Source organism: Halichoerus grypus, chromosome 5, assembly GCF_964656455.1.
Source record: "Halichoerus grypus chromosome 5, mHalGry1.hap1.1, whole genome shotgun sequence".
Taxonomy (NCBI): Eukaryota; Metazoa; Chordata; class Mammalia; order Carnivora; family Phocidae; genus Halichoerus; species Halichoerus grypus.
The window spans coordinates 71,312,246-71,327,649 of record NC_135716.1 but is presented as its reverse complement, the minus strand read 5'-3'; the positions used below and the strand labels follow the sequence as shown (position 1 = coordinate 71,327,649).

The 15,404-nt window shown below is 37.8% G+C and overlaps 1 protein-coding gene across 2 annotated transcripts; it reads right to left on the bottom strand.

The window, feature by feature from the left end:
- Window positions 1-337: 337 nt before the first annotated feature.
- CYP7A1 (cytochrome P450 family 7 subfamily A member 1) lies at window positions 338-11,199 on the bottom strand. Of its 2 annotated transcripts, none has more exons than XM_036088288.2 (6): window positions 11,120-11,199; window positions 8,560-8,800; window positions 7,098-7,675; window positions 5,274-5,404; window positions 3,711-3,886; window positions 338-2,934 (listed from the first exon to the last, which is right to left on the bottom strand). In XM_036088288.2, the coding sequence occupies exons 1-6, from the start codon at window positions 11,197-11,199 to the stop codon at window positions 2,635-2,637; spliced, it is 1,506 nt and encodes a 501-aa protein (XP_035944181.1). In that variant the 3' UTR covers window positions 338-2,634. The 2 variants fall into 2 exon arrangements, with proteins under 2 accessions (XP_035944181.1, XP_077928495.1); XM_078072369.1 differs by lacking the exon at window positions 11,120-11,199 and adding an exon at window positions 10,554-10,653.
- Between the last annotated feature and the right edge of the window lie 4,205 nt (window positions 11,200-15,404).

The following is a 15,404-nucleotide window of genomic DNA, read 5'->3' as shown; positions in this document are numbered from 1 at the left end:
GCATGGCCAGATGATGCTCCCAAACAGTGGTGATTTTAGGACAGAAATGATATCATGGACTTTGTTTACTGTGGCCTACCCACAATGACCTGAGTTTAAAAAGACAGCCTGTCACTTGGACTTGCCACAAAGTGAAAAAAAATGCTGGCTCTGGAACAGGAACAGCTTGGATTCCAATTACTCTGCCATTTGCCAGCCCTATAACCTCGGGTCAGTGACTTAACCTTTCTGGAGTTCCCTCTCTCTCCTCTGTAATATAGGGGTGATAGGAACAAGGACCCCACAGGACTCTCACGAGGATCAAATGAGATCGTGCAAGGGAAGTGTCTGAGCTTGGACCTGTACCACAGTAACCCTGAATACATTTAGCCAATAACATATCTCTTTTAGGCTTTACAACCTAATATGTATTTGAAGCTTTACAATCACATGGTCTCTGTTGCAACTACTCAGCCCTGCAATGACTTAGCAAGAACAGCCTGAGAAGCGAACACAAATGCGCTGGCTCGTGTCCCCATAAAGCTTCACTCGTGGCTGTGGAAATCTGAATTTCAGGTAATTTTCGTGTGTCATGAAATATTCTTTTAATTTTCTCACAACCCTTTAAAGATGTGAAAACCATTCTTAGCTTTCAATCCATAAAAAAACACAGGTGGAGAGGGACTTTTGGCCCACAGTCGTATCAATCGCCCACCCCGGCTCTACAAGAGTAAAGATGCGGAAAGATGTATAGACCCGTCCACCACGCTGTAGAATATGTTAGGGAACCACAATTAGAAATCTAGTTGAAAACAATTTGCTATAAAAGAGAATTTTGTTCATCTTGCACCATATCTAAATAAGTTTAATTTTCTTAATATATAAAATAACCTACATAAGAGATAATGCCACGGTAATATTAAATAGCAAGATTAAAAATCTTCAATGACTTGTATGAAGTATGGAGGAGATTTTTAAGTGAATGAATATTTTACTTTTTCTAAGAGATGAATAATGGACAAAATTGTTTCAGCTTGTCACTAGGTGAATGTTTTAAACATTCTGAAGACTTAAGAACTTAGAATTACATACTTTTATTTCTGAAAGGTGAATCCTTTCAAAATTATCAAATGTTACAATATTTTCTTAGTATTTGTATACAAGAAAAAAGGGAAATATAATTTACATATAAATACATACATAAGGGGTGCTTGGGTGACTCAGTCAACAGTCGGACTCTTGATTTCGGCTCAGGTCACGATCTCAGGGTCGTGAGATCAAGCCCCGCATCAGGCTCCGAGCCGGGTGTGGAGTCTGCTTGGGCCCTCTCCTCTGCCCCTCCTCCCCACTCCCCATGCGTGCTCGTGCTCTCTCTCTCTCAAAAGAATATATACATACAGAAATATCAATAAAAATAGTATAGCTGATAACTCCAATGTTTAAAATATTTTACCAAAGCACTGTTGTGTACAGTAGTTAAACACTACCATCTAGCCTTCAATTATTTTTCCTTCAACTACAAGTCATTTAAAGATAAAAAGTATTTAAATAAAATACAATGTCTAGCTACATTTAACGAACTCTTTGTATGTTTCATGTGCTTTTAAATGGTCATTTTCATCGTTTTCATTTTAAAAGATATCACGGGAGAGCTACATTCTCTTCATTGATGCATGGTTAATAGTACCAGAAAAACTGCCTTCTCTGAAAAAAATCCCCGCTTTAATATGGAATCTAATGAAAATATAGATAAGATCGTTGAAACCTGACATAGACATTAGAGTTTCCAGCAAAAATACATTAAAGCTTAAAGAGAAAATATTAAAACCATCTTTAGTATTTTCAGGACATCAAGGCCATCATTTTAAAAGCCCTAAATACTGCCTATAGGGAAAGCTGAAAAACATTTTCTTTTGATTAAAGAGCATGATAAAGTCATTTAACATGTCTTTTATAATATACATCTACATTTGACTGTGGTGGGGAGCATATCGGGTGTGCTTGTACTAATACCACATTCCCATGTGGTAAGATAGTCACGGACTTCTTCTGGCTGTGCCTACCCACTCCTTTTCCTTTAAAAGGGCTCATAATGCTCTAAACTTCCTGCCTTCTTTAGAGACACATGAAACTGTCACAGGTCCTGGACAATAAAAGCGTTATGCTATAAAAAAGAAAAAAAAGGTATCCCATATCTAGTCAAAGAATCACGTGGTTTCACTAAAACGTGAATTTGTACCTTTTTTCATAATTATTGGGTGGTTTTTATAAAAATAAAGCTGTTTCCTTAAGGGGGAGAAAAACTTTTGCCAATCAGAATATCTTCATTCTGGGAAAAAAAAAAAAAAAAGACTTTTTCCTCTGAAAATAATGAACTTCAGTGCCTGGCTGGATGAAAATTCACTGACTTATTCAAATGAAAACAAATTATTGTGCCCCTAGAAATGAGGTTTTTTTTCACTAGCACGGTCTGAGATAGCATCTGGAAACGGTCATCAAAATGTTAAGATTCAGAAGCAAGCATCTGTGTACAGAGTTGGACCCCGCTGACTTAGTGCCACTACCACGAAAGATGACCGTCCAAAGGGACAGATACATGATGGCGGTCTGCAGGCTGGTAACATCATCTCACGTCCTCTGCTTCCAACTATATGTTCACAAATGTTTGAATTTATATTTAAACTCAATATCATTTAATGGTGGTAAAATGCCCAAGCCTGCACGGGACTGGTCCAAAGGGGGACATTTAACCTGGCTCTCCACAAGCTCCAGTTCAAAATAGGAAAGCATCAGAATCAAAAACTGCTTGATTTCCTGGACAGCAAATATTCTCCCCGGACATATTGTCGCTCCTGACCCAAAGGGCATGTAGTAATACTTTAACTTGATTCCATTACTATAGAAGGTGGTCTTTGTCTTCCCATTTTCATCAAGATATCGATCGTATTTAAAGGTCTGCAATAAAGATACAAAGAAAACAGAACTATAAGATAGTTTTAAAGGAATTTATCGGTTTCTTGACCTGGACGCTCCAAAGAATAATTTTCTTTTTTAATCCAATCTATTGGTAATTTAGCAAATTCCCCACCTTAACTCAGAAATTAATAAGGAATAGGAGTTTAACAAGAACTGATGGGAACAGAAAAAGCTTTATAATACCTTCCATTCTGCCTGGATGACTAGTTCCTCCATTAGGCAGAACAAGAAGGAAGAGTTCAGATTAGAAACTAAAAGAACCAATATATTAGCCTCATTTCCTGGATTTGGGAGCAAGCAATTGTTAAGGAAAAAGAAAGGCAGCAGCTTTATTATAATGATTGCAATCATAATCTAGCAGAGATGATGTGATGACAGGTACCAGGAATTTTAAAATTCAGGCCATCATCCAGGTCTTCCAAAATATATGAATATTGGACATAATTTAGAAGACAATGCCTATGGCTTCAATGGTTAAGTCAATTCTTATTTTTTTAAAGATTTATTTATTAAAAAGAGAGAGAGAGAGCACCTTTTGGGGGGGGGCAGAGGGAGAGGGAGAGACATAATCTTAAGCAGACTCCTGGCCAAGCACAGAGCCCAACACATGGGGCTCGATCTCATGACCCATGAGATCATGACCTGAGTCCAACGTTTAACGGACAAAGCCAACCATGAGCCCTGGTAAATTTCCTCTTTATTTCCATCTGGGTAGACATCACCTGGATATTGAATTTTGATGAACAGTCACTTACCAAAGGGTCTGGGTAGATTTCTGGATCAAAATGCATTAACTGCGGGTAAAGAGCTATGATGTCATCTTTGCGGATGTTATAGGAACTGTCCTGGAGGTGCAGAGTGAAATCCTCTTTAGCAGTCCGGATGTTCAGAGAAGCACTGGAAAGCCTCAGAGACTCCTTGATGATGCTATCTAAGTATTTTTAAAGGAAGAAACGAGGAGAAGGAGGAAAGCAAGAACAAATCATGTATTTAAAGGCCTCATAATATGGAGTCTGAAATACTGCTAGCAGATTATAACACAACCTGAACAGACTAGGGGAAGCTGGCCAGATAAAACTTACCCAATTTTTTTTTCTGTTGCCACTATGCTGTAATCAATGATTCAGTTGTGTCTGAATGTCATTTTTACCTGATAATCTGAGTTTATGATAATCATTTTGTAAGGATATAATCTTGGTTATCAATGGCAACTAGACTGTTATAATTTTATGGAAAAATAATCTTATTTCCACATGACACTAGACATCTAATACAATTGGAAAAATCAGTAACTCACTTTGATGTGAATTACTCAAATTTTATTACTTCTGAGATTTAATATACTGATATCATTTTCATATAGAAATATTTTTCCAGATGTTTAATGCCGCTTCAGTTCAGTGTTTCCAAGACCCCATTTTTATGATTACACTACCCGATGGTGTGTGATGGTGCCCTACTGTCTGGTAAAGATATAAAGGGACAAAAAGAACCACCCTGCAAATAGCTAAAATATGCAGATCCAATGAGAAGCTCTAGCCTGACCTTCCAGCCTCTATCCTTTTAGCGGTCATGTTTCAGGTGGTCATCATATGATTGTGTGTAAAATCATAACCTGTTAGCCCTTTCTTTTTCAAATGAGAAAAGCAAGTCCCCCCAAAATGCAATGGCATGTCTGGGGTCATCCATGGTTGGCAGAACCCAACATAGAACCTATGCTTCTTGCCTCATGTCCCTTCCACTAAGACCTGCTGCCCCTCAGAACATGCACTGGGTTCTTTCCTCAAGAGAAAAATAACAAAAACAAAAAGAAAACTCTTTATCACTATAAAAATAGAGTATTTTTGTATTTCTGCAAACCACAGAGAAGCAAAAATAAGAAACACAAAATAACCTTCAATCCCATCACTCAACCCATGCAGCTAATTGTAGTGTCTTGATGGTACTTTTTCCTCCTTGATTTCATGAAAATGAGTAATACCCTCCCATTAATCATAACATCAGTGGTAAGGGGAATATAATAAAGGAGACAGAGTAGGGCAGGGCAGAGAAGCAGTTGAAAAGGTAGGGTCAGGAGTCTCACATTAACACTGTATCTGGTTCTACCATTCCATCCCAGGTACGAACTTAACCTCTCCGTGTCAATTTCCTAATCTGTTCTGTAGAAATTAGTCACCAGTCATAGGATTGCAGTGAGAATCGAACGGGATCACACATATGAAATACTTCGCTTAATGCCTTACAGGTAAATGCATAATAGATATTGGCGATTACTGTTTGTGGGACACAGTAAATGAAATGTAACACAGTAAGCATACCTAGCACTGGCATGTCATTCAGTTGCATTTGATTCAAACAAATAGGACTGCCGTCAAAGCTGATTTTTTGGCCAGCATTCTCTAGTGTTTTATTCACTTCTTCAGCAGCTGCTTTCATTGCTTCAGGGCTCCTAGCAAAAGTGGAGAAAAGAAGAGATGTACAGAAAATAAATGTTTTCTATACCAAAAGATCTGCAAACAGGAGTTTTCCCCTTCTTTTTACTAGGTGGTCAGGATACCAGAGAAAGTAGGAAAGGGACATTTCCCAATTACTTTTTACTCCATTTTGTAATTGTGTCTAAATCCTTGGATATTAACAAGAATTGTTGCCTTAAAAGGCCTTGCAACACAGAAGTAAAACTTTGGCCATACTTTTATAAATAAATGATTCTAATAAAGATTAAATGGTCAAATTAGTCACGTACATAACAATTGAGAAGGAATAATGCATGTAAGATTAATAATTATAAAGTATTAGCTAAATTGCAAATGGATGTCAAAATTTACTCTTAAAACCCATACCACGATTTCGGGTAGAACAACAGCTTTCCCATTCTTATATTGTTCTAGCACTTTAACTTGTAAAATGAATCCTAGTGCGTTTTAGTGCATGGACATTTACTGGATCCTTAGGGCCATGGGGATCTATATAACATGATTGCAGTAAATGAGTCTCAGAAATGTTTGACTGGTAAGTATATGTGTGACTGTCATAAAATGGTTACTATTACCCTTATGATATTATATTGATGTTCTAACCTTACTGAAAATATATGAACTTATTCTGGATGGAGATCTCTTAAGTAAAAACTTGGGAAGACATTTAACATTTGAGACAGATTAGTATGGGGTTTTTATATCTGAAATTGTTTCTAATTTTTTTTTTTTTTTTTTTGGGAGAGAGCGCACGCATGCGTGCGTGGGAGGGTGGGGCAGAGGAAGAATCTTGAGCAGGCTTCACGCCCAGGGCAAAGCCTGATGTGACCTCACAACCCTGAGATCATGACCTGAACTGAAACCTAGAGTCAGACACTTAACCGAATAAGCCACCCTAGTGCCCCTAAATATTTTTTATATTAAATACATAAAACTGTCACCCACCAGTGGAAATTTGGCATTCCCAATGCTACGGTATAGTAATTTTGTGTCCATGTGACACTAAACGCCCAATTTAACCAGAATAATCCAATAAACCATTTGAATGTCAAATTTCTAAAAGACTAACACTTTGGAACACAGTCATGTTATGTAAAGTATGTTACATACAATGTTTTTGTTACATACTTTTAAAAGGCAAAATCTAGCCAAAGCCCATCAATAATAATCAGTAGAATTGATCCATAGCTATCATAGTTGGTCCAATAAACAGTAAGACAGAAATTACTAATGGGGTAGAAACAAACTGTTAATACACAGAGGACTAAGGCATAGGCACTGCCCTTTCACTGTCCACAAGTCCGAATCATTAAATACCTTTTTATGATTATGAAGACAGAATTCATCAACTTAAGTAGGCATCATGAGGAACAGCCTGGGGTTGAAAGCAAGGGCTCTGGGCCCAGATGGCCTGAACTGACCCTATGCAGTGCATTCTTCCCCCTGGAAAGGTCTCTGCTTCTGCAGGATGAGTGTGCCAGGCACGGCTGCTTATGGTTTTGTGAGGATTGGATGAACTGATACATGTTAAACACTTATAAAGTAAATGTCACATTCTTGATTGATAGCATGAGAAATTACCATGACTCTTTTTTTTTTTTTAGTTAAAATAGTAGCTTTTCTGCTTTCAATTAAAATAAAGAAATAAATGGATAAATTGCTAGTTACCTAATCATTTGAAATAAGCTCCAGAAAGTCGCCGGGATGGTGTTTGCTTGTGACGCCCAGAGGATAGCGAGGTGTGTCTTAGCCTTATCCATGTCATCGAAGGTGGAAAGCATGTCATTCAGAAACCTGACCAGTTCCGAGATGCGGTCTCTCTTTCCGAGGTTCTCATGCCTCAAGCCCTCTGCCAGTTTTTCCCTAGCATGGTGTGCGGTCTTGAACACATGAATGGGGAGGCCTGCTACCAGAGCCGGAAAGATTTTGTCAAATTCCTTGAAGTGGTCAAGGTTATTCAGAATGAGTCCTTTTTGTGCGTCTTGCCCTGTAAGATCTTTGCCAAAGAGAGTTAAATACCCAGCTTCAAACATCACTCGGTAGCAGAAGGAATACATCCCTTCCATCACCCAGGCAGGCGTCTTTGATTTAGATACCAGCGGACGTCTCATGACAAGTTGGAGGTTCTCCATCATGGCTTCTGTGAGGGAATTCAAGGCATCGCCCTGCAGGGTTTTGATGAAAGTTTTATTTATATTATCAGTGGTGTTTCCATCACTGGGGTCAATGCTTCTGTGCCCAAATGCCTGCCGATAAATGAAATGTGTGAAAAAAGAGATTAAACCTGATGCAGTGCTAGGAAATGGCTGAAAAACAGATTAGATACTTCCATAATTCTCTCCTTGTTAAAAACAGGGCAGGAGGGAAATTGGCCTTTGTACATACAATTTCATAGCACTTTCCAAATAAATGGTCAAATCCTACCCTTCCTGGAAGGCCAAGTTGAAATTCCAGCTCTTCAGTGAAACTTCCCGCAACCATGAAAGTTGTCCATTTCTTACTTTTCTTATGCTACTGAATCTATTGGCATGTTAATTTGGTATTAATCCATATTTGTCTTAGTCATCAGTTCTCTGCTACATTTATTGTAGATGTACTAAAACCAGACTTTAGTCTACTTAGAGCTGAGACCGTGTCTAATATTTCCTTGCAGAGACTCACTAAATATTGGCTAGTGGCTGTCTCTCTCAAAGAACCTCTCAGATTATTGCTAAGCGATGCCCAAATATCTGATCAGTTGCTTGACAAAATTTAAAAATTGTGTGGCAAAACAATTGTTTAGTGCTAAGTTTCCGCCACATGTGCTCTGGGAGTTATGTAGATGTGGTTGACATGAAGGAGTTTGTACTTATCTTACTGATACAGTGCCATCTCGCTCAATAAAATATTTCATTTTTATTTCACTCTAGGTGGTTAAGAAATGACAAATCTATACCTATTTTGACTTTTGAAACAATTACTACCAAGAGGTTCTGTCTAATTGGATTCATTATATTTCTAAGAATCTCCATGGAAGGATAACTCTCTTCAACATCTCTATTTCTAAGTCTAAGTACATCAAAAGGCTAAGTAGACTGACATACAAAAAGTAGAAAAAAGCCGAATGCTGTATAAATGGGAAACTGGTTACCTTTGCAGAAGTAGTGAAGTGAAACTTTTTCCAATCCAAGTATTTTCCATGGCACAACACCTTCTGGTATGACAAGGGATTTGTGATGAAGTGGACATAGTTTCCCATCAATCTGCAGGTGAAAACGTGACCATGTTTCCTTTGATTTGCTCTCAGGAACTCAAGAGGATTGGCACCAAATTTCAGAGCACATCCCAGGTATGGAATCAACCCATTCTCCAGAGGTGGTTCACCCATTTGTCTGTAAGACACAAACATATGTTAAGTATGGGAAATTACACATTGTTTTTATTTACACCTGATTTAAACTTTTACTACTGACTTCAAACTTCAGAACTCTACAGTTATAGGTAGTTCCTTCGTTGAAGGGGCCCTGCTCTTTTACTAAAATAATGGGTTTTATTAACCTAGTAACATGATATGTTGGTAAAAATGATTGCTAAATCCATCCATCCATCCATCCATCCATCCATCCATTCCACAAACACTTATTGAATGTCTACTATGTGATAGTCACTTTTTCCAATGATGAGGATAAAAGGATCAACAAAGCCAACAAGATTCTTCCTCTCAGTACAGAGGAAACTACACTCTAGTGTTTATATCTCTCCTAAACATCATTTGCCTGAGTCTCTCAAAATGTTTTATATGATTGTTTTCTTTATTTTTTTTTTTAAAGATTTTATTTATTTATTTGACAGAGAGATAGAGAGCACAAGTAGGCACAGAGGCAGGCAGAGGCAGAGGGAGAAGCAGGCTTCCCGCGGAGCAGGGAGCCCGATGCGGGACTCGATCCCAGGACCCCGGGATCATGACCTGAGCCGAAGGCAGCCGATTAACCAACTGAGCCACCCAGGCGCCCTGATTGTTTTCTTTAAAGATATAAAATACTGAATTGCAGAGAAGATGGCAAAATTGAAGTTTTCAAAATCTTCATAGTTTAAAGACATTATTATTCTAAAATGATTGTTGAAGATAAGAATCTCATTTGAGAAATTAGCTTATTATAAAATGAAATTAAGTAAGATAAGTATTGATAGGATCACCAATTGTGACTCAACACTTTTTCATGCTATTTGTTGTCTCTTTTTTTTTTTTTAATTTTTTTTATTTTTATTTTTTTTTTTAAAGATTTTATTTATTTATTTGACAGAGAGATAGAGAGAGAACACAAGTAGGCAGAGAAGCAGGCAGATGGAGAGGGAGAAGCAGGCTCCCCGCAGAGCAGGGAGCCCGATGTGGGACTTGATCCCAGGACCCTGGGATCATGACCTGAGCCGAAGGCAGCCGCTTAACCGACTGAGCCACCCAGGCACCCCTGTTGTCTCTTTTTAATTGAAGTATAGTTGAAACACAGTCTTGCATGCTATTTATTTTTTTTAAGATTTTATTTATTTATTTGAGAGAGAGAGAGAACACAAGCAGGGAGGAGGGGCAGAGGGAGAGGGAGAAGCAGGCTCCCTGATGAGCAGGGGTTCTTGACCTGAGCCAAATGCAGATATTTAACCGACTGAGCCACCCAGGCACCCCTCTTTCATGCTATTTTAAATGCTTTTATTAAATACTATAAATATTAATTTTCCAACATAAACTCCTATCCCTCTTGACAGAACTACTTAGCATAAAATAATTATGTTCATTTTATGAGTTCAAAGATAAGTAAGGTTAACAACTAAAACTAGAAATTATCGGGCCTGAATTAAAATACCATAAAGCATACACACACACACACACACACACGCACACACACACACACACACACACAAACAACTTGTAAACGAGACAGCACATAGCAATCTACATAGCTGAAGATATGCTGTGGGTAATTCTCTTTTGGAGATTGACATAACAGAATGCTTACATAGCCCTCCCCCAAATACTCTTTGAGCCAATCAGAAGGTAAATAAAAATGGCTATGTATGTGACCCTATTTGTATTTCTTGTCTTCTTGAACCCATTATAAATAAATGACACATAAATAAAAGTGATGTTACCTAAATTTAGCAGTTGCCCGATTTACCATGGTTTATTATCATTAATGAGAAGAAGATAATAGAATGACCAATGCAGGCTCTGTGCTCTTGTCCAGACCTAGGCTGAGTCTATCCAGTGCACAAGAACTAGCTGAGAAGAGAACATTCATTTAGTCAGAGCATCTATTTAATCCTCATGCTAGAAAGAAACCTTTTCCAATACAGATCCCACTTACCACTTGTATCCTTACTAATCCAGACTTCATCTTTATATACACCCAGAAACATACACAGAGACCTTATAAACTTTTTGTCACTTATGTTCAACAAGTTTGTACATTTTTGCATGATCATGGGTATGTCAGTACTAAAAGGGAAAGACTGTCATTCAATCTTTTATTAGATGTAATATGATACCACTTCAAATTTGTAAATTATATCTTAAATCTAAAGTTTTTTAGTTAAAAAAAAGAAGAAAATGCTAGTGAGTGTAAGTACAGAACACCAAATTTATTATATAACAACGAAGGTAAAAGAACTTTAAATGAATGAACTAAAACACAGCTTAAAGATAAAACTTTCCTTACCTTCTCCTCATTCCAAGAATAAGCCATAAACAACAGCACACTGCTACAACAATCCCCCAGATCAAAGATATGGTCATCATTTTGCAAATCTAATGCAAAACTTCTGAAGAGGAGAGTCTCTGATTAGAAAGGTAAGGATGTCACTGAACAGAGACTCCAGCTAGACTTTTATATAAGGTAAGATCCTACACTTGAGTGACCAAAGCAAACAATTAACCATTTGTTCATCCTATTAGAAAAAAAAAAATACCTGGCCTTGAACTAAGTCCACAGGTATCAGAAGAGGTTCCAAAACAATCAGAGACCTGCAATAGTCGATAAGTTGAAGGTCTTTCAAACAGATGCTGACTTAACATTCAGACCTGGTAACAACAGCTAATATTGCAAGTTTAGTATGCTTATAAAAAGGACAAAACATAAACATTTTCAAGATGAACATATCAAATAGTAGTGTAAAATATAATAATCTAAAGAAAAATAAGCATATGTTATCATTAAGCTAGTGGTTGGATCTTGTTACCTTTTGAAGAAGAAATCAATTTAAATGATTAACAAGAGATATGGTGGTCAAATTCAAAGGAAAGAGAACTGGGTGAAATGTTTCTGCTGCTTCATGTTTCAGTGCTTTTACAAAGTCATAGATATTTTACTATATATAGTAACACGTTACTTACCTACCATTCTCAAGAAAGCATCCCACATAAGTTCATCTTCCAATTAAACAGTTTATTTAAACATCACAATTTTATCAACCATCTTTGCTAATTTAAAATATGTTTATTAATTTTTCTAATTGTTAAAGTAATACAATTTCATTTCGAATCATTTAGGACTAACTGAAACATATCTTGGTAGAAAGGGAAAGTCAATTTATAATTAACCTCCCCTACTACTCCCCACTCAGAGGCAATGACTGTTAACTGTATGGTATGTATCCTTCTAAATTTTATTTCAGTGTACACATATACAAAACTTGAGCACCTATTCTGTACCAAGAAATCTTCAAAGATATTCTGGTTACAGGTGTTAACAAAATGGACAGATTTCCTACTCTAATGGGGACTCTATTTCAATAGAGAGACAGATATTAAAATATAAGTGTTAATAAAATAAAACATGGTGTAGAAAGTATTGGGGACGAGAGCAGCTTTAGATATGGTATTCAGGGAAGGGCTCTCTGAGGAGGGGACAGACCTTGTAAGATCACCAAGGGAGACAATAAAGCCCAGGAAAACAATAGAGTACATAGATTTCTCAATCGACTTAGGTTTTTTTAGGGCTTTCTGCACATTAAATGTATTTAGAGTGATGTGCCTTTTTGAATAACTCTGTTTTTTCTCTATGACTCTGAAAACTAAACCTTTACAGTCAGGATATAACAGTTAGAGAAAGCACCAACCTAATATCTGAACAATTTAACCCTTTAGAGTCGCCTCTCAAACAAATGAAAACAAACAAAACACCTACAGGAAAGGGGGCATGGGACCTCTAAGTATCATCTTGCAACTTCCTGTGAATTTATAATTATGTCAAAATTAAAGATTTTCAAATAGCGCAGGGGAAATACGTTCACAACCCTGGGAAAACTTCCTTAGGTTTTGTTTCAGAACCGTACAAACTCCTTTCAAATACAGCCTGGTTAGTATTTATCTCTATTTTCCTTACCCTGATCTCTTCCTTTAACTCCTTCACTTACTATCCCTCTTCTACACAACGAAAGCCCAGGAAACACACACACAGTTTCCTTCATTTGGCTGAGGGAGAGCTATGGCTTGAATATCAATATTCCTATTTTTTTCTTATTGTATATGGTTTACGTGTTCCTTCTGAGGATGTCACTTCCTGCTGCTGTCACATGGCCACAAAGGGCATCCATTACACCCCTAATACGCTGCTTCGAATCTGATGAGTGGGAATGTAGATGCTTGTTACAGTTGTCCAAACTATTAGTACGCTTCGTGGAAATACCTAAAAGATTTCCTGATGACACAAGGGTGTAAAATTTCATGCATGGATTTTAGGACATCTCAGTGTGTTCAGCATGGTGCTTGGAGTATCAGGCATTAAATAAATGCTAGCTGAGTTGGAAAGTCCCTTTCTTGCTTTTTTATTCTCCACTATGTGCCAAAATGTGAAGTTTTGTTTTCTCCTGGCTCCCCTTCTCTCTGTCTCGCCACACTCACATACTCACACTCACTTACACACACATACACACACACTCATACACACCCACACTCACACTGAGCACCTACTCCTTGTGTCAGGCACTGCGTCAACACTGGGGACACGGTGGTACACGAGGCAGCCATGAGCCCTGACCCTGTGGGGCTTCGACTGCAGTGGGGGAAAGAGTAAGTGCCCCGATCCACAAAGAAGGATGTTCTAGTTGCCAGAAGGCCCAGCACGATAACTGAGTTAATCTAAACTCTCTAATCCCTCCATTGCCTGTCAATTTCCTCTTTCTTTGTAGAGAGTAGCATAGAGCACATGCTTCCTGATGTGCAGAGGAAACCCTTGTTCTGAGCCTCAGAGAATATAGGGCCCGAGTCCAAGACCCCTTCACCACAAACACATGTATACAAAACAAGGATACTCAAACTAGACCAAAAGAAAGTAATAAAGAATAACTAGAACTATCAGCTTCTGTAAACTGATGACACATTTAAGTGGTTTCCATTAAGAAATGCAGTAAACATCATTTACATAAAACTTGCACATCAGTATGATTGCTTTAAATAAAATGAACTGTGAATGTGACCAAACAATTGAGTCATACAAGTTGTTTTCCAGAATTTATAAGTCAGACCAGATTGCCTAAATTAATGCAAGGCTTTGCATTTTTTCAAGAGCATCTCAGTTCCCATGGACTAAGAATGCACATCAGGTTCCGAATTCACTGGCAAGTCAGTGGGAGACCAAAGTAGAATGAGCTGGTGAAATTTTGTTATGATTAATTTGGGGCTTTTACAATAAGCATTTAGGAAATATGTCTATTCACATTTGACCCACATCATCTATTTTTTTTAGAAAATAAAAATCCCAATTATGTTATGGCAGATATAGAGTATCTGATTCTCAAATATGGTTTTGAATCTTAAATACATGGTGTTGAGGTTGTAAATGCCTAGTACATACTCATGTGTCCATTGAACAGATACAATTTCACAAGACTAGAGAATAAGAAGGTGTTGATAAGTCCTATCTCAGAGAATCACGATCATTTTTACATTAGTTTTGAAGTTTTTACTTTTTAAGTTTCTGATATATACTTTCCTACTTGAATAATCAGTTCAGTTGGGCAGGGCAGGTATTTTAACTATTTTAAAGATGAGGAAAGGGGCACCTGGGCCCCTGGATTCTCTCTCTCCCTCTGCCTCTCCCCCACTCTCCCTGTGCTCTCTCTCTCTCAAATAAATGAATGGATCTTTAAAAAAATAAAAATATTAAAAAGAAAGATGAGGAAAGGGGTGCCTGGGTGGCTCAGTCTTTAAGCATCTGACTCTTGATTTCAGCTTACGTCATGATCTCGGGGTCATGAGATCGAGCCCCGTGTTGGGCTCCATGCTCAGCAGAGTCTGCTTGAGATTCTCTCTTTCTCTCTCCCTCTGCCCTTCCCCCCAAGTGAGCACGTTCACACATGCTTGCTCTCTCTCTCTCTAAAATAAGTAAATAAATCATTAAAAAAACAAAATGAGGAAATAGAGGGGGCGAGGGTTTAATGGCTAATGTTGCATAGCTTGAAATAGTTCAAATATTGGTGTGGAAGCTGGAATTAAATCTAGGTTTGCATTCTGACTCTGCCACTGACTAAGTATATACCGTTGAACAAGGTGCTCTCCTCTCCAAGACTTTGCTTTTTTATCTGTAAAATAGGCATGATTATAATGCATGATTCATAATATAGGTGTCAAGGTGAAATAAGGCAATGTGCATAAAATGTTTAGCCCAGGGCTTGACACAATCTGTGCCCCAAAATGTTTGTTGTAATTATTAAGTGGCAAATCCAGGACAACCCCAGATTCTTCTGAATTGAAGCTCAGCATTCCTCCCTTACAGCTCAGAACCTCACAAGAAGTTCAATGCAGCCAGAGGGCACCTGACTACACATTTAGGAAAGAGTAAGTGCGCCACCTACATATTCAGACATAAAGTTGACTCATCAAACATGTTTCGTTCACTGAGTATGTAGAAGGTGCTATTAAGTAAGGAGGGAGAGATGAACAGGTTATTTAGCAAATACTTATTTCATGCATTCATTCAAATTAACTTAGCACCTACTTTGTTG